Source organism: Paramisgurnus dabryanus, chromosome 6 (assembly GCF_030506205.2).
Source record: "Paramisgurnus dabryanus chromosome 6, PD_genome_1.1, whole genome shotgun sequence".
Taxonomy (NCBI): domain Eukaryota; kingdom Metazoa; phylum Chordata; class Actinopteri; order Cypriniformes; family Cobitidae; genus Paramisgurnus; species Paramisgurnus dabryanus.
The window spans coordinates 3961494-3984132 of record NC_133342.1 but is presented as its reverse complement, the minus strand read 5'-3'; the positions used below and the strand labels follow the sequence as shown (position 1 = coordinate 3984132).

The window sequence follows — 22639 nt, the reverse complement described above, 5'->3', positions numbered from 1 at the left end:
ATAAGTAAAATTTAATGAAAGCAACTTTTCATATTATTGCCTCTCGAAGATTAATCACTATTGATTTTTCCCTTCATTCAAGTCGCTCTGAATAAAGGATCTGCTGAGCGTTTAAAAGTGGATGTAAATTTTGCATCTGTAACTTACAACCCAGTCTCCTGAGGATGCGTATAAATAGCACGAAGTGTAAAACTCGTGCAATACATACGCCAAATTCCACTTTGGCGTGCATATGATACGCAAGTCCTTCCCATTCACTTAAACGGTGCATCTTTTTTTGTCGTTTTATTTATTGGTTTCTCAATTTTTTTCTGTTTTGTAAACCATTTTCGCTTGGGTTTAGGGTTAGATTTTAGAATTGCTTAGTGAGTTTATTTAATATACAGGTTTCTCCATGTTTTTGTCCATATTTAAGCCATGGTCGCTTGGAGTTGGGGTTAGAGTTGGGGTTTGGGTTAGGATGTCATTTTTATATAACAAAAAATTGTTCTAACCCTAAACCCAAGCGAAAATGGTCAAAAAAAGCAAAAAAATTGAGAAACCAATAAATAAAACGACAAAAAAAGATGCACCGTTTAAGTGAATGGGAAGGACCCGCGTATCATATGCACGCCAAAGTGGAATTTGGCGTATGTATTGCACGAGTTTTACACTTCGTGCTATTTATACGCATTTTCAGGAGACTGGGCTGGTAACTTACCATTCATTGCCACAGAAAAATCATTTCAACTCGCTCCTTACAAAATAACAAAAACTTATTTAGGCATAAATTCTGAGAGAGTCTAAATTAGGGGTCTCCAAACTTTTTGTGAGCAAGGGCTAAGAATAAAACAATCTGAAAGGCTACTTTTTGATATTTATCTACTCAAAACGTTTTTGTTTTACTTGTTGATTTTATTTTATTTTACATGGTGAAATTGGTTATCATTGTTTAAAATGTTAGCTTATATAAAAAGCCAAGCTAATATATCCTTAAAAAAAAATAAAAAATATGCGGGCACCATGTTGGAGACCAATGGTCTAATTTATAATCTGTGGTAAAACAGAAATGAATGGGGAACTATGGTAGCTGGGGTATTAATTTTTTTATGTACAGGTGTGCGTTACCTCCTTCTAGATGACAGTGTGCATATCTATAGGCATGCTATCTATTGTGATGTAATATCAGAGTTCCCACTTTAAGTCAAATGTCAAATTTCCTGATTTTTACAGACTTAAAAGTTGAATTTTCATGACCTATGTCCCTGATGCCGTGAGCCTGGAAAATGTAGTGTATATGTGATTTTTTTTTTAAATGTAGCTAAAACGCGTGAAATTTATTTTGTGTTTAAAATTGTAGTCTCACTTAAAATTAATGGAAACTTGGACCCAGAAACTGTATGAGAAAACGCTTGCCTGCCAATGACGAGTATTTCTGGCTTTCCGCAATACCGCTATTATCCACCAGGTGGCCCTTCCACAACTTATGCAACCTGGAAGTAACGCCTCACATGAAAGAGAAAGAACTCCGTTTTGAGAATCGCGCTGAATGGGATCTCTATCAAAAGTCCTTCACAAAAATGAAATTATTTCAGCTTTGCTCATAATTTTGTGTTTTTGAAGAAACCTACCTATATTTGGGAGGTGATTATAAGAGAAGTAATGATGGTAGGATAAAACCTTTTTTTTTTAAAGCAGAGGGTCTGGTCTGTTCTTTCGTTTGATATAATGTATGTATATATTTCTAAAAAATAACATTTTTGGAAAAATCGTAAAAAAATGCTGGCGCTGGCTGGCAACTTTTTAAAAAACACTGGCGGGGAAAGAGTTAACAAGCAGATTACATTTTGAAAAATGGAAACTAAAATTTAAATCAACAAACAAAAGCCCTGATATTCCATGATTTGGATAAAAATATATATATAATTCCCTGCCTTTTAAGGTCTGGAATAGACCTTTTAAAATTCCATGATATTCCAGAAATTCCATAACCTTTTGGGAATCCTGTAATATATTCCTCATTTAATATACTGTTTCCTACTGAAACAACATCACATTATAGAAAATTACAATGGCGAATACCATTTGATGCAAACTTTTAAAGCTTTTTTTGCTATGTTTTCAAACTGTACTGCAGTTGTAATACTTTTAGATGTTAGTGATCTCCGAGCAGTCTAAGTGTTCAGTGAGTCGTTCACACTACTATTAACCATCAGGGTGTGTCAAGTTGTTAAACACTGACTAGGTGTTATAATGAGATGATCATGTACCTATGTGCTAATGGCTGTTTCATTACCATGATTAGTTGTGAACAAACCATTTAAAAGCCCAGCTCTGAAATATCCACATAGTACATTCATGTCCATTTTCATTACATGCCACTTCATGTACACATGCTGCTGAAAGGAATTATGGGATATGAATTGCCAGTCAGAGAATTCCTTCCTTTTTCCTCACACAACTGCAGAAACTCGAGACAGTAAACAGTTAGTAAACAGTAAACTGATAGTAAACAGTTTAAGGAACATGATGTGGGTGTCCATGTGAGAAGAGAGAGAAATACATGCAATGAATATCTAAGATATTAGTTGTGAAATCTGTATAAAAGATTTTACATTCACCTGTATCTGCTCAAGAGTCCACAAAGACAAGAATTAACGGGAGACTCAATTCTTCATCAGTCAATCAGTTTAATGCGTAAAGCTATTTAGTAATTTAAAAAAACTACTTTTATTATGTATATAAATAATTTGGTCTTCATCTGCCATCCTTGCAAATCAACCTAATTGCATCAGACTAAATCTCATAAACTTGACACAAGGTTATTGTGTGTCCTTATACATTTGCTAAGATAAACAACCCATATTCAGAAGCCATCCAGATGAACAATCCACCTTAAACCTAACACCGACACACACAAAACACTTTGTGGAGGGTAAGAGATGGTGTCATCGCTCTGAAGAACAGATGTGGAGCTCTGAGAGCATGTCAAAGGTTCACACTCATCTTCATTACAGCACCAGTTAAATACATAATCTATTCTGTAACCACATACACATTATGATATGGCTACACTGCCCCCTAGAGTTGCGATACAGCACAGCAGTTGGTGTACTGAACTGCAGTAATTAAATGCCAGCTTTGTTCAAAAAAAAAAACAAAAACATGTGCTTAACTTGGTCTATGTGTATTATTTACTTATTTAAAAAAGCAAAACCTTGGGTATAAATGTTAAACATGCTGACTGTTTTCACATTTTTGCCATATTTTTAGATGGTGTAATAAAAGTGTCCTTTATATTCGGTAGAGTTATCTAAAGAAACCTAGGGTTACGTAATTTCTTTGCAAAAAAAATGCTGAAAAAATAGGTCATTCAGATGTTGCCTGTTTTGTGACGTAGGTAGCATGTCTTATTACAATAATAGCGCCCATTAATCTGCACTATCCAACCACGACAATCCCATTTAGGGCAGAGAGAAAACGAAAGAAAAACAATAATTGACAGCACAATTGAGTTTCAATTCCAACAAACCACCATGCATTTCATCATCTTATTTGCATTTTAAATGACACACCCCAAAACAGCAATTTTTGCCAGCATCTACAAAGTGGCAATTTTTACATGTTATAATGAATTATCTGTGGGGTATTTCGAGCTAAAACTTCACATAAGCAATCTGGGGACACCATAGACTTGTTTTGCATCTTTAAAAAAAATTCATAATATGACCCCTTTAAACTACCACCAACTTTGAGAACACAGAAGCGGTGCGGTGGCGCCCCCTATCGATTAATTCTGCCTGTCAACTTTATAAACTGGCAAATACATGAGAGGAAAAGTGTTTTGGCTAACTTACCCAATATCAAAATGTTTTCTTCCACCCCTACATGCTGTTTGACCAGATGCTCAAATTTGGTAAAATCTCCAAACCACTCGAAACTCTCCTCTGTGCGGTAACGCTCATTCCAGTAATCCACATCTTTATATCTGGCGTTTGAGTCAGGCAAATACTCCATCTTTCTTTAAAAAAAAATAAGATATATGGTTATTATCGAATTCTTACAGTATTGTTTTTAAATAACCACTGCTGACATTTCGATTGTTGTATTAGTCTTGACAGAACGACCCAGATGTCCATTTCTAATTTCACTCACAATTATGACTTTATCAATAGTTTGTTGCATATGAAAAATGATACCGTTCGGTGAGATTTAAATCAGGTCAGTCTGATCTTACCAGTGTTTCTCAATGTATTTCACAGTTTCTGTTCATAATTAGAGAATATGTGTCTGACACGCTGAATAAAATATTACAAAATCTAGCTGGTATTTTAGAAGATCTACCAGCAAGACCCATGCGTACTTTTCCCACACATGCCCATCATGACGTGACCAATTCAACACAGTCTTTTCAAAATAAAAGTTCATAAAAACTCAGAAGCTGGAAGTATTTTGTCGAAACCATTACGAATAAAATATTAATTTCAGTGTCGGCTTATATGTGTTATTTACCATAAATAATGTGACTTCAAAAATATTATTCATTGTGCATTTCTCAGTTTTCTATTATAATTTTATCTGTAAATAAAATGTAGTCTGTTTTGTAAAAATCCAAAATTTCAAAAAGCGTTATAAAAATAAAACCTGAAAAAAATGATTACAACCAGTAACACTTTAATCCAATATTTTATTTTCTTCCCTAACTGCCCTACAACAATTTGGATGGCCCTCATGTGCACCATTCTCAGCTTTTAACTATTTCAGATGCATGCATTGTTATTATAATACTCGATAATGATGATGGTCTTGTGAAATCGATTCGCAACAGTTCAGTTTTTTTAAAAGAAACTTGAATTTAAAAAGCTTTTCGCTCTGACCGGATGAGCGCGAGTGGGCGGGCAGATGACGTACTTCCTTTGGCGCGCTATGTGAAATTCAAAGCTGCGGCTCCAACCGTTCAGTAAGTGTGAAACGAGCTCTGGGAATTCATTTCTCAAAGATTTTAATGCATAAGTTTGTCTTCTTCTCAACGGTGGGTTTATCTTGAATGTGATATTGCGTGTGTACATTTGGGAAGTTGTTTCGTTTATTTAAAGCAAGTTTTTGTCTGTTAACTTAGCGTAAGTTAGCATTAAGCTTTAGCTATGTTTGTTTTGTTCGGTGTTAGCGTCAGTGAAACAGTTTTCCTCTAATTAACTTAACTGTAGTTACGATAAGAGTTCATAATTTAAGTGTTAGATTTCCTCTACGATGCAAAATAAACAATACAAGATAAACCGGGAAAAAAGTAGACGTTGCTCTGCTATGTGCATCAATATTTTGATTCCGTTGTATTCGTTTGTGTTACTGTAGCTATAACGTACTTCTGTCTTTTTGCACTCGTATTGTGTTATTGTACAGGGATGTCGTGCGATTTTATTGTTCCGGTTTGTTTGGATGATCTCGTTAAGTCTGGAGCTGTTAACCAGTATGTGGTTCAGGATGTGTTGTCTGTTAAACAGCTCCCCTCTCACCTCAACAGTAAGTATGCTCTGATCTCGGACTGTGTGCAGTTTTTTTTGTATGATTTTCCTTTGTGTAATGTTGTGATTTTTACATTGTTTTGTCTTTTTTTCAAGGTTTTAAAGCAGCACTCAGAAGTCAAGGGCCACTGTGCATCTTGGAGCATTTTGACACAGCATACAGTGTGCTAAAGTAAGTGTAATCTCTACACAAACTCCTACACATCATTTTAATTTAATATCAACGTTTAAATAACAATACTGGAGATTTTGTAATATGAACAATGGAAATGTATGTGGGAATGACAGGATATAAATGGTATAATGGGGAAAAAAAGAAAGAACAAAAAGACAAACAATCTTGTGATTGTAAAGACAAGTTTTTAAACACGTGTGTTTATCTTCAGACATTGTCGTACAGTTGATGTGGCGGTCAAAGAAGATGCCCTTGAACTGCTGATTCAAGGTAAGTGTCCTGCTACTGTTTTGGAGCAAAAATCAAAACCACATTCCCTTAAACCCATGTGTTTGCTCTCTCTGTCCTCAGTGGTTCAAAGCCTGTCCGTCTCTCTGCCAACCATCCTCCTGTCTGGCTCTCTGTCAGCCACGGACCGCAAACAACAGCTTAACGCTGTGAAAATGAGCGTCTTTCTACTTTGCAAACTCACAGAGAACCTTGAGAGCGACTCTTATAGGGAGACTATTGTGACGGCACCCAGCAAGGTACACTGAGGTCAATTTTGTATCCACAAATTGTTAATATGTGACCTGGACCACAAAACCATGGGTATATTTGTAACAATACATTGGCATATTTTTTTTACATATACAAAGCCATTAGGATATTAAGATCATGTTCCATGAAAACCGTTTGTAAATCCCCTACCGTAAATATATTAAAAAAAAAGTATTTATCATTCAGTAGTCATATGTGTTGCTGAGGACTTCATTTGGATAACTTCAAAGGCAATTTTCTCAATATTCAGATTTTTTTGCACCCTCAAATTCCAGATTTTTAAGTGGTTGTAAATTGTCCTATCATAACAAACCATACATCAATAGAAAGCTCAGGTTTCAAATGATATATATAAATCTAAATTTCAAAATATGTACACACATGACTGGTTTTGTGGTCCAGGGTCACACATTACTCAAAAATGCTGAATTTGGAATCCTTGTACATGCCCAATGATGAGACCATGGCAAATACGAGCTGATTGGCTGGGGCGTATGTCCTCTAGCTCTCTGACTGGTGGGTAATCTTGGCAGAGCAGTGAAGATTGGCTGCTTTGCTGTAAGGGCCCATCCATAGTAAAACCAGCTGCTGTTCAGAAAAAAAAACACAATCGTCCACAAGAAATGGGCGTTTGTGAATGAATTGTAGCTTATAGTGCGTGTGTGTCGTCTGTCTGAATGTGTGTGTAAATGTGTCAGTTAGCAAAGAGTCATGCGTCTCACAGGCCTACCAGCTGTGAACTCTTTCTTTGGTAATCTGAGGGCATGAAATGGTTACAAGCTTGTTTATGTGTTTTACACAAAATCAAAACCCTCTGAGCATTCATTCTCTCTTCTGTTGTCTATCAGGGTCGTAAGAAGGATAAGGCTGCTGGGAAAGGTCTTCTGCAGTGGGAAAGCGAGAGAGAGACGGTTCTTCAGTGTTTGACTCAACTGCTGCAGCTGGACATTCGGACGCTGTGGAGTCTGTCTCTTGTTGAGGAGGAGTTTGTAAGGTGAGAGGTGGTCTTAGAGCACGTACACGCCGAAATGCGTTTAGCTTTTCAGACGGATTCGGCGTTTTTGCGAGCCTGATTCACATCTTGTGTCTCGACCATATTCCGACACCGCTACATTACAACAACAATGGCAGATTACATGCTTGTGTTCGTGCTGCAGAAGGTAGTGAGCCTATTAGCTTTACTAAAGCAAAATCTTCTGCTCCTTCGCTACTGTGAGAAACAAGTGATTATGGACAACAACAACGTTTATGCAATGCCCCAAAGTATCTTCTCTGTTTTTAGTGCCATGTTTATTGACATTTTTAAGAACAAGGAAAAATATCGGATGGGGCCTTGTGTGGATATAACCTTACTCTCTGTGACCTTTTTGCACCTGGGTTTACTTGGAATTTTTTAATTAACGGCATTGGCTGATAAATCTTTCCCAGCAATAGCTTTGGCTAAACAAATTCAAAGAAAACAAAAAATTTCACCTCACAAACAATTGTTTTTACAGAGACACTTTTTTAAGATGTCAAATAAATCTTTGGTGTCCCCTGAGTATGTATGTGAAGTTCTAGCTCAAAATATAATTTATTCTAGCATGTTAAAATTGTCACTTTGCAGGTGTGAGCAAAACATTTTTGTTTTGGGTGATGCAAATGAGCTGATCTCTGCACTAAATGCCAGTGCCGTGGTTGGATAGTGCAGATTAAGTGGCAATATTATCCCCTTCTGACATCACAAGGGGAGCCAAATTTGAATGACCCATTTTATCACATGCTTGCAGAGAATGGTTTACCAAAACTAAGTTACTTGGTTGTTGTTTTTCACATTTTCTAGGTTGATAGTAGAACTGGGGACCCAATTGTATCACTTAAACATGGAAAAAGTCAGATTTTCATAATATGTCCCCTTTAAAGTAAAACAACATGTTTTTGGGTATATCTAGAGAAGTAACGCTAAAACTTATTTTTATTTGTATAAATTATTGTAAATAAGATGCATTTGTAGTTACATTTGGTTTGCCACATAGCTGTACTACTATCAGGCACTACCCACATTAACCACTAATCTATCATGTTGTTCTGTGTCGATTTACTGCCCAGAGGAAATAATAAAAAAACAACATAAGAATCTTATGTATTAAATTGTTTTGTCTTTGTTTATCTGTAGCTGTGTTACATGCTGTTGCTATAAACTCCTGGAAAATCCCACCATAAGCCACGTGAAAAGCAAATCCACTAGAGATGCCATCATCCATGTGCTAGGAATCATGGTGAAGAAATACAACCACATGTTGGGTGAGTTTTATCTGGTTTTCTTATTTTCATGTCCCTATGTAGAGTTAATAGCATAACTGTGCTGATATTTGGCCATAACACACTTTTTCTTATGTGCTGTTGCTTTAAAATTGCACATGGTGTGTGCAAAGTTCTGAATTATTGTTGTATACTGAAGCTTATGTGTTTTGCAGGTGCATGTGTGAAAGTGATTCAGCTCCTGCAACATTTTGAGCAACTGGCGTCAGTGTGTGCTCAGGCTGTGGCTGCCTGGAGCTCAGAATATGGAGTTAAGTCTATCGTTGGAGAGATCATGAGGTAAAGACATCACCACTGATGTGGAACTGCACTTTCGTGTGCTTGCTGGGAAACGTTCAAAAGCTCACCTTTCTGTTTTTGGTTTTCAGAGAAATCGGTCAGAAGTCGAGCGAGGAGCTGGCAAGAGAAGGTTCAGGTGTGAAGGCCTTCTCCAGCTTTCTGTCCGAACTCAGCACTTTGGTACCTGAAGCCATGATCCCAAACATCAGTGTTCTGCTGACACACCTGGAGGGAGAGGTACACATTGTTTTTTTTTAAGATGCAAACTCTCGTTCTGGTACGAGTTCCTGTCAGCTTTTAGTATTAAACAATAAATGAAAAATTTATCTTGCATATAATACAAAATCCTTTTTTGCGTTCTTGCCCAATGATGAGACCAAGGCGAATATGAGCCCACTGATTTAGAGTCTGAGCTCTCCTGTGCACCCATTGGCTGGTAATCTTGGCTGGACAGTGAAGATTTACTGTTTTGCTGTAAGGGCCTGCCTACATTATCTAGCTCCTCCTTCTTTCTATCCTTTAAAGAAATTAGGGGAGATATGTAAGGGGAGCTTACAGTTTGTGTCTGTGTTTGTTTGTGTAGGGTAACAGGTTGAGTCTCACTTCTCTGGATTAAATCTATGGGCATTGAGCTCTCTCTTTGGTAATCTGAGGGTGAACCCAAAACTGGATGTAGTTTGTTCAGAACCTCTTTGTTTTTGTGTTTAAAACGTGGTTTGTGTTTGTACAGAGTCCGAGTTTACGTGTGGCCGTGTGCGAGGTTCTGGGTGAGGTGTTGGTTCGGGTTCTGACCGGCGATAAGCTTGATGATTCGGCTCGTGGGGATCGAGATCGATTCCTGGACACGCTGCAGGAGCACATCCACGATGCTCACTCGCACGTCAGAGCTCGAGTGTTGCAGGTCTACGCGCGCATCGTCAACAGCAAGGTTTGTGTGGTTTTGTTTAAAATGTGCCCTTTGGTTTTTTTTGCAAAAAAAGTTTAAATGTAGTAATCCTTTCTCTGTCAGGCCTTGCCACTGTGCAGGTACACTGAAGTTATGGAGCTGACCGTCGGTCGCCTTGGTGATAAATCTGTCCATGTGTGTAAGAGTGCCATCCAGCTGCTGGCTGCCTTCATTGCCCACAATCCATACAGCTGCAAGGTACAAGCACGCACAACTAAAACTATTTGTACAATTCGTACATGTGTAGCTGTTTTAACTTGGCAATATTCAGCAGCGAATCTAAAACAATCACGGACTAATGGGCCTTCGTGTTCTTGTTTTTATCCAAAATCTTTGGATTTTTTAGTTGAGCAGTCTGGACCTTAAGAAGCCGCTGGAAAAGGAGACGACTAAACTTAAAGAGATGAGAGAAACATTAAAAGAACCAGAGCCGGGTAAACATTTTGCCTTTTTTAAATGGAATCCATCTTTCAGTTTCAGTACCTGTGTCCAGCTGTAAGGTTGCAAATCTCTGTTTGTAGTCGCAGTGATCACTGCAGCTGATCTTTGGGATGCTATGAAGCCTGAGGTGGAAATGACAGTGAAAGCTCAACTAGAGCCAAGCAGTGAGGAAGAGCGAGATGATGATGATGATAACAAAGAAGAGGCGGGTGGAGAGGAAGAAAGAAGTGACAGAGAAACCGCTGTCCAAATAGCACAGTTTCTCAGAGACAACAAATACAGGTATGTGTGACTGAAAACGTCCAGTTTAAGGTGCAATTTGGGACTTTTATGAGGATCTCTTGACAAAAATGCAATATACATAACAACATTATCAGTGGTGTATAAAGCCCTACAAAATAAATTGAATAATTTTATTACCTTACCCCCAATTTCCACCGGCTGCGGAACGGCGGTGGAGTCCGTTGGTTTCCATTCAAGTCTGTGTGTGTATTTCCACTGACTGAGTTCCGAATCCGTAGCCCTCCGGCACAAATACGTAGAGCTTCTATTTTGGCCGGATGCCGGACAGCTCCGCATGGCCGAGCCTTGACTTTATCGCGTGATTAGACCTGAATTTGCGAGATCTCGTGTTGTGATCTGGGCTGGTAATATCCCAAATAGGGCTGTCACTTTTCGTTCGAAAATCGATTGCACAATCGATCGGACCAACCAAAAAAAGTTTCGAAAACGAAAATAGGCAATCGATTTTAACCAAATATGTACACTATTAATTTTAAAAGAATTAAACAGTTAAAAATATAGATGTAACAAAACTCACAAACAAGCAGAAAAAGAAAATAAATAATTCCGAAAGTGCAGTAGGTGTGCGAAAGCTAGACAGAAAATACCCAGCTTCATCTAGTGTTTTGCAAAGAAAATGGAGGAAAACGTCAATAAACCTGTGCAACACGAGAGAGCGTCGAAATTGTGACCTTACAGGAGATGATGAGTTATGACAAGGAGCCACCCTTGCGAGCTGACAGCAACCCGCTTTTGTGATGGAAGATTGGCAGTACGAAATACGCAGCTGGCAACGAAGAACCCGAGTTTCCTTGGGACATCAGTGCGGTCGGAGTGCGTCTTCAACAGATGGACATATAGTGAATGAAAAGCGCTCTGCTCTTGACCCCTAAAATGTTGATCGACTTGTTTTCTTGACCAATAATTTGTAATGGCCCTAGTCTTTTTGCGCATTTCATTATGCCTGCCTAGTGCCGCCTAAGTGTTGGTTACGTTTAATAAAAAATACACAGCATGTTCTCAACTTCAAGTAAGTCTATTTAAAGTTTCATTTTTGAACAGTTGTTTGAAATGGATCGAATCATTATTTAAAATAATTTTTGAATTGCCTAAATCATAAAAGCAGCCGGTTGAAGCCTGCAGTAATGTTTTCATTTATGGCAGCAGTCCATATTTTTTTAGAGAATGTTGCACTACTGTTGCTGTTTCTCATTCTGCACGAAACTTAATGACAATGAATAAGAAATATTGCTGACTTGTGCGTTTCAGGCGCTCTCTTTACATTTGTCTGTTATTTGGCGTTGAAAATGGAAACGTCTTTTTAGACATGGAAAATCGATTTTACAATCGATTCAATGAACACTTATATATTGAAAATCGAAAATGATTTTTTCACAAAAGTGACAGCCCTAATCCCAAAATGTCTTCTATTGAAACTACTGTTAACTTTATTTTATATGCTAAATTATTCATCCACAAACAAAAATGGCTGAAATCCCCTCTGTATTTTCCACTTTTTCTTACTGAAATAAGATCCATTGTCTCATCTCGAAGACTTGGAATTCGAATTGTCTGTAATTTAACAATGCTTTTCTTTCCCTGAATGTATTTGTACTCATTTGTACTTTATATTTGTTAATAAAAAACGTCATAATGGGCGGAGACAGAACTAGATATCGCGCGATCATCATGTGAATTTGCGAGACCTCATGGGTCCTCGTCACTTCAGCACGCAGGCGCTCTGCAACAAATACGGAACTGGTGGGTATTGGCGGAGTGCAGCCCCTCCGCAGTTGGTGGAAATCTGGCGTTAGAGTTAATCGTTTTGATCTTCATGGGTCCCCTTACATGGAAGTTGCCATGATGTTTTTACAGTTGTCCTAAATGGATCAACTGCTCTATATAAAGCATTTCATCCCTACGTTGTCTCAGACAAGGGGTGAGCTGTGGACTTAGCCGTTGGTTGCAATTCACAGACTCACCGCTCAATGTTGCTAAATGTTCCATATTGTACCTTTTTTAAATGATCTCTTATACACTCACCTAAAGGATTATTAGGGACACCTGTTCATTTTCTCAATGCAATTATCTAATCAACCAATCACATGGCAGTTGCTTGCAATTAAATGCATTTAGGGGTGAGGTCCTGGTCAAAACAATCTCCTGAACTCCAAACTGAATGTCAGAATGGGTAAGAAAGGAGTTTTAAGCAATTTTGAGCATGGCATGGTTGTTGGTGCCAGACGGGCCGGTCTGAGTATTTCACTAGTGGCAGTCCTGTGGGCGAAAATGCCTTGTTGATGCTAGGGCTGTGACGATAACCGCATCACCGCAGTAATGAGATGCCAACCGCGGTGCTGAGTTCATCATCGTCATCACCGCACTTTTTTATATTTTCTTTATTTTGCTGGTGAAAGTTACAGAAGTCATATGGTGTATGATATGAACTATACACAAAAGTCATTGTTAATCATAATTTACTGTCTTCCATCCTGTGTTCAAGGGTTCTAGAGAAAAAACTGCTTTCCGCACAAGGGGGAGGGACGGTGCATTAAACATATATAGGGGTTTATTATGTGCGCATGTCTTATAATTGTTATTTAATTACTTAGTTTCAGTACTTAAATACACACAATAGCCTACTGTCACGGGCGCAATCTTCTTAAACATGAAGCCATTAATTTAAGCGCGTCATGCCCAGGTGCTCTGATATTTACTGCATGCCATGGAACTGTACCAACTCACTCACTGCGCGAATAACAAAATCGCAAGTGCATCTCACAGCCACACGCATTACATTATTCAGGTGCAAGAAGGTCACCGGGCAGCACGAAATGCGCGTTGGTACTGATAATAATAGCATAATTATTTAAAACTATAATGGTCAAACATGCCAACTATAGTTATGAAGGCTAGCGTGGTCGGCTGTAGACCTATATGTCTGACTATCGTAGCGAGGAAATGCCACTATCTAAAATCACATATTTTGATGATTAACTATCATGTGGCGTTTGTCAGACTTGGGAGCACCAAACATACCTTTAGTAAAGCATAAAACTTCAGCCCAGCAAGGACAGTTGGAAATCTCCAAGACTTTTGCGAGAGGAGCAAAGTGACATCAGTCAGGCAGGTGAGGTCTTACTGACCGCGTGACCCGTTAATGCTGTAAACTAATTTCTCCAGCTCGGGATCAAAAAAGTTTTATTATCTTCTTGATTATGTAAATGGACAGCAGTAATTTAAAGCATTGATTGGAGTATCCATAAGTTTTGCGCAGTTATTTACGGGATGATGCAATACGTTATTTCGTTTCGTATCTGCTTTGAAAAATTATAATTAAACATATTAACTATAGTAACATGAAATAGTATTTATTTTCGTTTCTTTTGAGTTTAATATGAATTATGGAACCGTTTTTGTCATTGTTTGTAACCCATTTTATTGTGCAATAAATTATTTAACGTTCAACCCGTTGCGTTTGGAGGAGTGCGTTATATCCACGGAGTGTTACCCGAAAAACACTCTAAAAATGTCTAAAGAAATTGGAATCAAGGTTTTGCTTACAAGAAACAATGTTAAGCTCGGCATGTTCTTTCTAGTTTTTTTCAGGTTGCTATTGTATGAAATGTATTGTACAAAATGGGTTATAAACGATGACAAAAAATTATATAATTATTATATATATTATACCTATGGAAATAAATATTATTTTATGTTGTTATTACTGATATAATTAGTTGTTTTAATAATAAATAAGAAGACGTTTCCGATGCTTTGCGGGGGTGGGGGGTTGTGCTTTTGGGCTTTGGGGGTTACTGTTGTGCGGTTAACCGCATAACCGCATGATTTTTTTTATGCTTCACCGCGGTGAGAAAATATCCTAACCGTCACAGCCCTAGTTGATGCTAGAGGTCAGAGGAGAATGGGCTGACATTGACTGAAATAACCACTCGTTACAACCGAGGTATGCATCAAAGCATTTGTGAAGCCACAACACGCACAACCTTGAGGCGGATGGGCTACAACAGCAGAAGACCTCACCGTGTACCACTCAGCTCCACTAAAAATAGGGGGAAAAAGGCTACAATTTGCACAAGCTCATCAAAATTGGACAGTTGAAGACTGGAAAAATGTTGCCTGGTCTGATGAGTCTCGATTTCTGATGAGACATTCAGATGGTAAAGTCAGAATTTGGCGTTAACAGAATGAGAACATGGATCCATCATGCCCTGTTACCACTGTGCAGGCTGGTGGTGGTGGTGTAATGGTGTGGAGGATGTTTTCTTGGCACACTTTAGGCCCCTTAGTGCCAATTGGGCATAATTTAAATGCCACGGCCTACCTAAGCATTGTTTCTGACCATGTCCATCCCTTTATGACCACCATGTACCCATCCTTTGATGGTTACTTCCAGCAGGGTAATACACCATGTTACAAAGCTCGAATCATTTCCAATTGGTTTCTTGAACATGACAATGAGTTCACTGTACTAAAATGGCCCCCACAGTCACCAGATCTCAACCCAATAGAGCATCTTTGCTTTGGTTTGCTTCATGCCCTGGATGTGCATCCCACAAATCTCCATCAACTTCAAGATGCTATCCTATCAATATGGGCCAATATTTCTAAAGAATGCTTTCAGCACCTTGTTGATTCAATGCCACGTAGAATTAAGGCAGTTCTGAAGGCGAAAGGGGGTCAAACACAGTATTAGTATGGTGTTCCTAATAGTCCTTGAGGTGATTGTATGTCTGTACATAGGCACAAAACTGTGGTGTTAAACTGTCTGTGTGTTTGTGTGTAGACAGGCAGTTGGTCTGTGCATGCGGGCTTACTCTCGGTTTCCAGACTCGCCCTTCTTCTCGGCTTTGGCTGACCTAAACCCAGAAACCCTCATTAACACGCTTGCATCACTTTTTAAGGGTAAGTCACCTAATCACGTTTCGGCACTATTTCATCCGCCGTTTCTTAAACTATTAACTATATAAAACCCACAATTGTAGGTCCAGAGCATGAAACACCTGAGGCTGGTGCAAGTGATGCTCCACCCACCCCAGAGAAAGAAGTAAATGAGGGGAAAGAAAGTGAACTAAAGAAGCAGGAGATGTTGGTTCAGTACCTGAGAGACACAGAGAGCTTTGCCTTACAGGTGGAAAGAGCAATCGCTGTCATTAACAACATGCTATACTGGAAAACTACTACCGGTAATTCAAATCTATAGGTCCCAAATGATCACTAGAATAAAATTAGGATCAGTTTACATATTGTGGACTATTAAAACCTAAGCTAGCATATGCATCACATGATAAAACATCCACATACAATGTGGAGTCCTCTGATCAGTCTCATTCTCTTAGTTGTACAGGAGGCGGTGCAGTTTTGCGTCACAGCATTTGAATTTAGCGTGGCTGACTCTGTATGTGGGGTGAGAAAGATGCTGCCGCTGGTCTGGTCCACTGATGTCGCCGTCAAAGATGCTGTCATTCAAGCCTACAGACGCATGTATCTCAACCCACACGGTGACAATACCAGGTACACCTCAGCTTTCCTGAAGAGTAAAGGAACATGTGAGTCTTTGTGTTATTATAACTTAAAACATTTGCTTGTCCCTCAGGGCAAAGGCTCAGACTCTAGTGGATAGTCTGTCGGAGCTGATGGTCGATGCTTCATTGGGGACCATTCAGTGTCTGGAGGAAATTGTGAGTATCTTTAGCCCCTCATATGTGAGCGGTTTCACACTCCTCTTGCTTTGACTAATAGTTTTCTCTTTATGCAGGTGCAAGAGTTTTTCAGCACTGAGAGCGCCCTGCAGACGTCAGTAATCCAGGTTTTGTGGGAGAGGTTCTCCGGTAAACGAGAGGTATCGGCACTTCACAGGAGAGCTGCGGTGCTTTTGCTGGGCATGGCGGCACGGTGAGACCCTACAGGTTCTTCACATTCCTAAAATGTCTGTTCAGAACTAGTAAGATGGATTAATTATAGTCTAGTCGTTTTTTGCCCTGTGATGAGACCAAGGCGAATGCGAACTCGCTGGTTAAGAGCCTGAGTTCCTCTCCTGTGTTCCTATTGGCTGGTAATCTTGGCTGAGCAGTTGAGATTTGCTGCTTTGCTGTAAGGGCCTGCCTATATTAAACATAGCCCCTCCCCTCAAACTCTCTCTCTCTGAGAGAAATGCAGAAGAGAGAGATGGGAAGGGTGGTCAGTGGGTGTGTGAATGTGTGTGTGGGGACACAGGACAAGTCTCAGGTCTCTGTAATGTCCAGTGGGTTGTGAGCTGCTTCTTTAATAATCTGAGGGCTCTGTTCATGTTTTATTTTTTTTATAAAAGTATTGAGATGATAGATAAAGTCCAAAACTTTCTGTGTGTTTTTGTAGTGCTGAGAGGGAGGTGGTTCTCAGTAATTTGGACACGCTTTGCTCTGTCGCTCTTGGAGAGAAGGTCGCAGAAGATTATCTCCTGGCTCGGGACACACTTGTCACCATCGCCAATATAACTGACTACGTGAGGGTGCGTAAACAAACAAACATTCCCTTTATCTTTCAATGCATTGGACATGTAGTAAATGTGGTGTTCTTGTATTAGCAATCCAAAGGTGCCCCCTTTAGGCTTCCTGTGGACCACCATCTTTTCAGCTGTCTGTCACAGGCCATTGCTGATGGTATGTATTCTCATCCCGCTCTTTCATTAGCTGCTTTCTTGAAGTTTGACCTCTTGTTGCTAAATGCTGTAACGTATCACCAACAGGAGTGGTACAGTCAGACCCCCATTGGCAGGCCTTCATGGAACAGGCTGTCCGTCTCATCTACTTCCTGGCCGAATCTCCTGATCAGCTGTGTTCCCGCCTCCTCCAGCGGTCTGCTCGCCTCTTATTGGAGCAAGTCACAGAGGGCGGCGAGCCCAATCAATCACAAGTGCAGGAAGCTGGGTCTCAGGGCAATGAAGAGCAAGGTGGGGGGGGGCACAGAAGGGCCCTATAGGCCATAAGAAATACTGTTTCTGTGTCCAAGGCTCCTCTCATTTCAATAGAGAATATTATTTAAACAGCCGTTTATGAGCACAGTTTATGTATGTCACACATTTAAGCAGAAATTTTATAAACAATAGCTGTGTTCCAATTCAAATGCTGCAACCTTTGAAGGACATATTCTAAGACCGATTGCGTCACAGCAGCGCGACTATAGGCTGTCCCAATTCGAAAGGCTGCGTAAAATGAAGCCTCAAAAATGCATCCTTATTTTTCTGTGCTGCCCTGAATAGAACAAATGTTTTTTTTTTTTCAACGCATCAGCTTTACCGAGATTCATTGCGCGCCTGTAACTTTTGAATAAGTTAGGTGTAGTATTAATATTATTCAAAAAATGATCCATTGCACAGCCCTATATGAGTGCATGTTAGCGTGATTTTCTTATTTTCCTATAGCGTTTGCGATCCTTTGGAGCCAGAAGTGATGCATGACGTCAGACTTAACAAGCCCATATGCTATGTATTGAATTATAAGCAATTCTGATTTATAAACAACATTTGTACTTTAATTGGTGTAAAGTTACAAATGCAAAATTTATTTTTACACGCTTTTTTGTTGTGATTTTTGTAAACCTGATTCTGATCATTTCTATTGTTCCAGTGAATTGTGTGAGTCTGGCCCAGGTGTTGTCCCTCTGCGGAGCTGTGGCCTTCTGGCAGGTATCTCACCTCGAGAGAAGCGTCAGCTCGGAGCTACGCAGAAGAAGAGGAGAGAAAGAAGAAAAGGAGGAGAAAGAGAAGGCACCTGCCAACAAGACAAAGGTCTGTGGAGTCCTGATATTGTCATTTATGTTGATCCCAATTAGGGCTGTCACTTTTCGTTCGAAAATCGATTGCACAATCGATCGGACCAACCAAAAAAAGTTTCGACAACGAAAATAGGCAATCGATTTTAACCAAATATGTACACTATTAATTTTAAAAGAATTAAATAGTTAAAAATATAGATGTAACAAAACTCACAAACAAGCAGAAAAAGAAAATAAAGAATTACGAAAGTGCAGTAGGTGTGCGAAAGCTAGACAGAAAATACCCAGCAATTTTACGCACCTATAGTTTCACGCTTTCAATCGCTGCATCTAGTGTTTTGCAAAGAAAATGGAGGACAACGTCAATAAACCTGTGCAACACGAGAGAGCGTCGAAATTGTGACCTTACAGGAGATGAAGGAGTTATGACAAGGAGCCAGCCTTGCGAGCTGACAGCGACCCGCTTTTGTGATGGAAGATTGGCAGTACGAAATACGCAGCTGGCAACGAAGTACCCGAGTTTCCCTGGGACATCAGTGCGGTCGGAGTGCGTCTTCAACAGATGGACATATAGTGAATGAAAAGTGCTCTGCTCTTGACCCCTAAAATGTTGATCGACTTGTTTTCCTGACCAATAATTTGTAATGGCCCTATTCTTTTTGCGCATTTCATTATGCCTGCCTAGTGCCGCCTAAGTGTCGGTTACGTTTAATAAAAAAATACACAGCATGTTCTCAACTTCAAGTAAGTCTATTTAAAGTTTCATTTTTGAACAGTTGTTTGAAATGGATCGAATCATTATTTAAAATAATTTTTGAATTGCCTAAATCATAAAAGCAGCCGGTTGAAGCCCGCAGTAATGTTTTTCATTTATGGCAGCAGTCCACTCTGCATATTTTTTTAGAGAATGTTGCACTACTGTTGCTGTTTTTTATTCTGCACGAAACTTAATGACAATGAATAAGAAATATTGCTGACTTGTGCGTTTCAGGCGCTCTCTTTACATTTGTCTGTTATTTGGCGTTGAAAATGGAAACGTCTTTTTTAGACATGGAAAATCGATTTTACAATCGATTCAATGAACACTTATATATTAAAAATCGAAAATGATTTTTTTCACAAAAGTGACAGCCCTAATCCCAATAAAGTTTTAGCCCTGTTCTGTGTGCAGTGGGATGATCATTTGCATATGGTTTGCATTTGCATAGGAGGCTAATGACAGTTGCGTGGAGGAGGAGCTTGGGCTGGTGGGCGCCTCTGCTGAGGACACGGAGGCGGAGTTCATACGCAAGATCTGTGAGACTGAATTACTTGCTGGTGAGTGTTTGTTTAAAGCATTTCATGAACATTTCTTATATTACTCTCTTGGTGATGACACAGTGGATAAGACACACGCCTTTGGTGTGAGAGACCCGGGTTCGAACCATTGTGTCCCTGAGCAAGACACTTAACCCCTAGTTGCTCCAGAGGCGTGCGACCTCTGACATGTATAGCAGTTGTAAGTCGCTTTGGATAAAAGCGTCAGCTACATGAATATACAGTACAGTATTACGATAATTTTTAAACTGAGCCATCTCTCTCTTTCTATAGATGGGAACATGCTGAGTGCATTCCTGCCCTTGCTGGTGAAGGTTTGCAGCTCTCCGGGCAGATATTCTCATCCTCAACTTACCACTGCCGCCTGCCTGGCTCTGTCTCAGTATATGATGATCAGGTATTTCCACACTCACATGCCCACAAACTACATGGTTTTTATATCTGTGTATAACACACAGTGTCTGTATCTCCAGTCCAGCTGTTTGTAACGACAACATCCGTCTGCTGTTCACCGTGCTGGAGAAATCTTCACTTCCAGTCGTCAGGGCCAACACCATCGTTGCTCTTGGTGACCTAACAGTCCGCTTCCCAAACATCCTAGAGCCGTGGACACCCAACCTTTATGCCAGGTAGATAAAAAAGATCTCTCATAAATAAATGAATAAGCTTAAGATGAGTTTAGCTATTGCTTGTACTGTCTAGTGGTTCATTACTTTGCGTTTGTCCTTAGGCTGGGTGATGAGAACGCATCCGTGCGTCTGACCGCCATCACAGTTCTGACTCAGCTGGTGCTAAAGGATGTAATGAAGGTCAAAGGTCAGGTCAGTGAGGTAGCAGTGCTGCTGCTGGACCCTGAGCCGCACATCGCCAGCCTGGCTCTGAATTTCTTCAATGAGCTCTCTGCAAAGGTAAATATTTCTCTCTTTCTTGTTCCTTTATCATTTTTCTGTCTCATTTATCAAGATGAAGCTAAAATGCTCTTAATTCAGGACAACGCCATCTATAACCTGCTGCCGGACATCATCAGCCGATTATCCGATCCAGAACGAGGGATGAATGAGGAGAATTTCAACACCATCATGAAGTGAGAAATCAATTATGCAGATTTTGCAAAGTTATGCATAAATTAAGGATTAGTAACTTAAACCCCATCTCTGTCTTTCAGGCAACTCTTTTCCTACATCACTAAAGAGAGACAGACGGAGAGTTTAGTGGAGAAGCTCTGCCAGCGATTCAGGACTGCAAAGACGGAGCGTCAATGGGCAGATCTGGCCGTGTCTCTGTCTCTCTTGTCGGTGTGTGAGCGAGGTTTTAAAAAGCTGCAGGAATGCTGGGACTGTTATAGTGATAAACTCACTGAGTCGGGAGTCTATCAACCCCTCCTGTCCATCATGGCCAAACTCCGTCGCAGAGCAAAACCACAGTTTAAGGTGCCACATCGCATTTCGGTCAAACCCAGCCAAACTTCGTTAACAAGTCACTTATGTGTGTTGTTTTTTTGTGCTAAAATTTTTGTTGTGTATACAGTCGCTGGTTGAGGACTTTGAAAAACGCTTGACGGCCGTTCACACGAAAGGGTTGGAGAACGTTGAGGGTGAAGAGAGGGAACAGCCGACAGAAGACACACAGAGCCAAAACATACAAACGCCGCAAACAAACAAAAAACGAAAAACCACACGAGGTGAGCGAATCGATTCATGCAAACATGCCATTATTGCATTATTGAATCATGAAGCATATTTTAATGTTGTCTCATCGTGTCTCATCTCTATCCTTCAGGACGTGGTAAACCAAAGTTGGATGACACTGATCTTGTGACCCCGAAAACAACTCGTTCACGTCCTAAGCCTGTCATAACCTTCTCCAGTGATGAAGAGGAGCAGGAAGATGGTCAGTCATTTTTACACTGGTGATCATGTCTGTGAAACCCAGTCGTAATATGATATGAGGAGCATATGTTTAGCAAGTATATTTGATCACTGTGACGTACTCTGATTGTTCTGATTGTTTTTTTCAGATGCTGTCATGGCTGAGAGTGAAACTCCCAAAGTAACGACGCCCATTGCCCGCACACGACGCACTCGACTCAGACACTGAGCACTCTTTCTTTGTTTTTGTCGACTTTTATCTCTGTTTTTATGAATATATCATTTAATCTGATTTTAGACAGATAACCTCTGTGACTGTTATTGTCATTTTATAAATGTTTTATTTTCCTTATGGTTTATTTGTTTTTTAATAAAAGAGGTTTTGAACCACAAGGCATGTGTGCGTTTGTGGTTTTGTGTTTTGCTCTGCATATGATGAACAAATTGTATTGTCCTCAAATATAGTAGTTTTAACAGGTTAAAAACTGTTTAAAAAAAATAAATTGTCTCAATTTGATCAAATATTGTTATAGTTTAAATCTTATATAAGCAGGATTGTGTGAGGATTAGGGGTATAAAAGTTCTAAGATATCTGAAATAATAGTCTTGAAGTATTTCCTAAAACTAGATCAGGGGTCTACCAAAATGGATACAAGTGCGGAGGGCAAATTTTTAATATAGTTTACTCAAAACTTTTTATGTTGATTTTATGCGTTTTAAATTTTTTTTAAATGTTAATATATATAAATATGTAATCAATAAATATTCAAATTGAGCCTATTATTAGAATGTGCTTTGGGGGAGATAAAGACTCCGTGTGGGAAACCCTGGTGCCTTTCACTGGCCAACAGATGGACCCAAATTGTTTGGGTCAATGACATGACGTTAATTATTTCGTGTCCGTACGGATAAATTAAATGTAAAAGGGTTAAAATTGTAAAACAAATTTGCAGATTACTTGCATACATTCTCTTTTTTGAGGACCAAGTCTAAAATTTCTGGGTTCGTTTTGAAAGAATATTTGGAGATAATTGCAAAAATGTCAATGTGGTGTAAGTGCTTTGTGTCAATTGTTGTAACTAGGTTTTTTAAAATGAAAACATATTCATAAAAATGTGGAATAAAATATAAGCATCTAGTTTGGTGTAATATGATTTTTTTTTTACATACAGTTTTTACATAATTTGTGATTATTTAGAAAACAGAGCTGTTTTCA

The 22639-nt window shown here is 39.4% G+C and overlaps 2 protein-coding genes and 3 non-coding genes across 6 annotated transcripts in view; 4 read left to right on the top strand and 1 right to left on the bottom strand.

Moving 5' to 3' along the window:
• Window positions 1-4367, bottom strand: part of ece2a (endothelin converting enzyme 2a) — a 95829-nt gene extending 91462 nt beyond the window's left edge. Inside the window, exons 1-2 of the mRNA XM_065262334.2 lie at window positions 4217-4367; window positions 3837-4000 (exon numbers count right to left, since the gene is read on the bottom strand). Coding sequence (XP_065118406.1) covers window positions 3837-3996 — 160 coding nt within the window. The 5' untranslated portion in view covers window positions 3997-4000; window positions 4217-4367. The remainder of the gene's footprint in view (window positions 1-3836; window positions 4001-4216) is intronic.
• Window positions 4368-4752: 385 nt separating this feature from the next.
• On the top strand, window positions 4753-21816 carry ncapd2 (non-SMC condensin I complex, subunit D2). 2 transcript variants are annotated; one of them, XM_065262191.2, is made up of 31 exons: window positions 4753-4939; window positions 5380-5499; window positions 5598-5673; window positions 5888-5946; window positions 6028-6203; window positions 7065-7210; window positions 8372-8499; window positions 8673-8796; window positions 8886-9033; window positions 9527-9724; window positions 9806-9940; window positions 10089-10176; window positions 10264-10465; window positions 15270-15388; window positions 15469-15669; window positions 15823-15997; window positions 16080-16164; window positions 16242-16378; window positions 16841-16973; window positions 17049-17124; window positions 17211-17414; window positions 18091-18251; window positions 19447-19555; window positions 19829-19952; window positions 20029-20184; window positions 20286-20463; window positions 20545-20639; window positions 20721-20985; window positions 21083-21236; window positions 21335-21445; window positions 21573-21816. In XM_065262191.2, exons 2-31 carry the CDS (start codon window positions 5382-5384, stop codon window positions 21650-21652), a joined length of 4161 nt encoding a protein of 1386 aa, XP_065118263.1. In that variant the 5' UTR covers window positions 4753-4939; window positions 5380-5381; the 3' UTR covers window positions 21653-21816. The 2 variants fall into 2 exon arrangements, with proteins under 2 accessions (XP_065118263.1, XP_065118261.1); XM_065262189.2 differs by having other exon boundaries at window positions 4908-5011.
• Window positions 6664-6981, top strand: LOC135744360 (small nucleolar RNA U85). Its single transcript, XR_010530734.1, has one exon. It is a non-coding gene; the product is annotated as a small nucleolar RNA U85 (small nucleolar RNA).
• On the top strand, window positions 9159-9453 carry LOC135744359 (small nucleolar RNA U85). The gene has a single exon (XR_010530733.1). It is a non-coding gene; the product is annotated as a small nucleolar RNA U85 (small nucleolar RNA).
• Window positions 16462-16764, top strand: LOC135744358 (small nucleolar RNA U85). The gene has a single exon (XR_010530732.1). It is a non-coding gene; the product is annotated as a small nucleolar RNA U85 (small nucleolar RNA).
• Window positions 21817-22639: the final 823 nt, after the last annotated feature.

What these genes read in the sequence shown, in the direction of transcription:
- ncapd2 (XM_065262191.2), top strand. Translation starts at nt 5,382, where the DNA reads ATGTCGTGCGATTTTATTGTTCCGGTTTGTTTGGATGATCTCGTTAAG. An exon ending in GAAATACAACCACATGTTGG is followed by an intron (nt 8,500 to 8,672) that starts GTGAGTTTTATC and finishes TGTGTTTTGCAG; the next exon opens with GTGCATGTGTGAAAGTGATT. An exon ending in CTCAGAGACAACAAATACAG is followed by an intron (nt 10,466 to 15,269) that starts GTATGTGTGACT and finishes GTTTGTGTGTAG; the next exon opens with ACAGGCAGTTGGTCTGTGCA.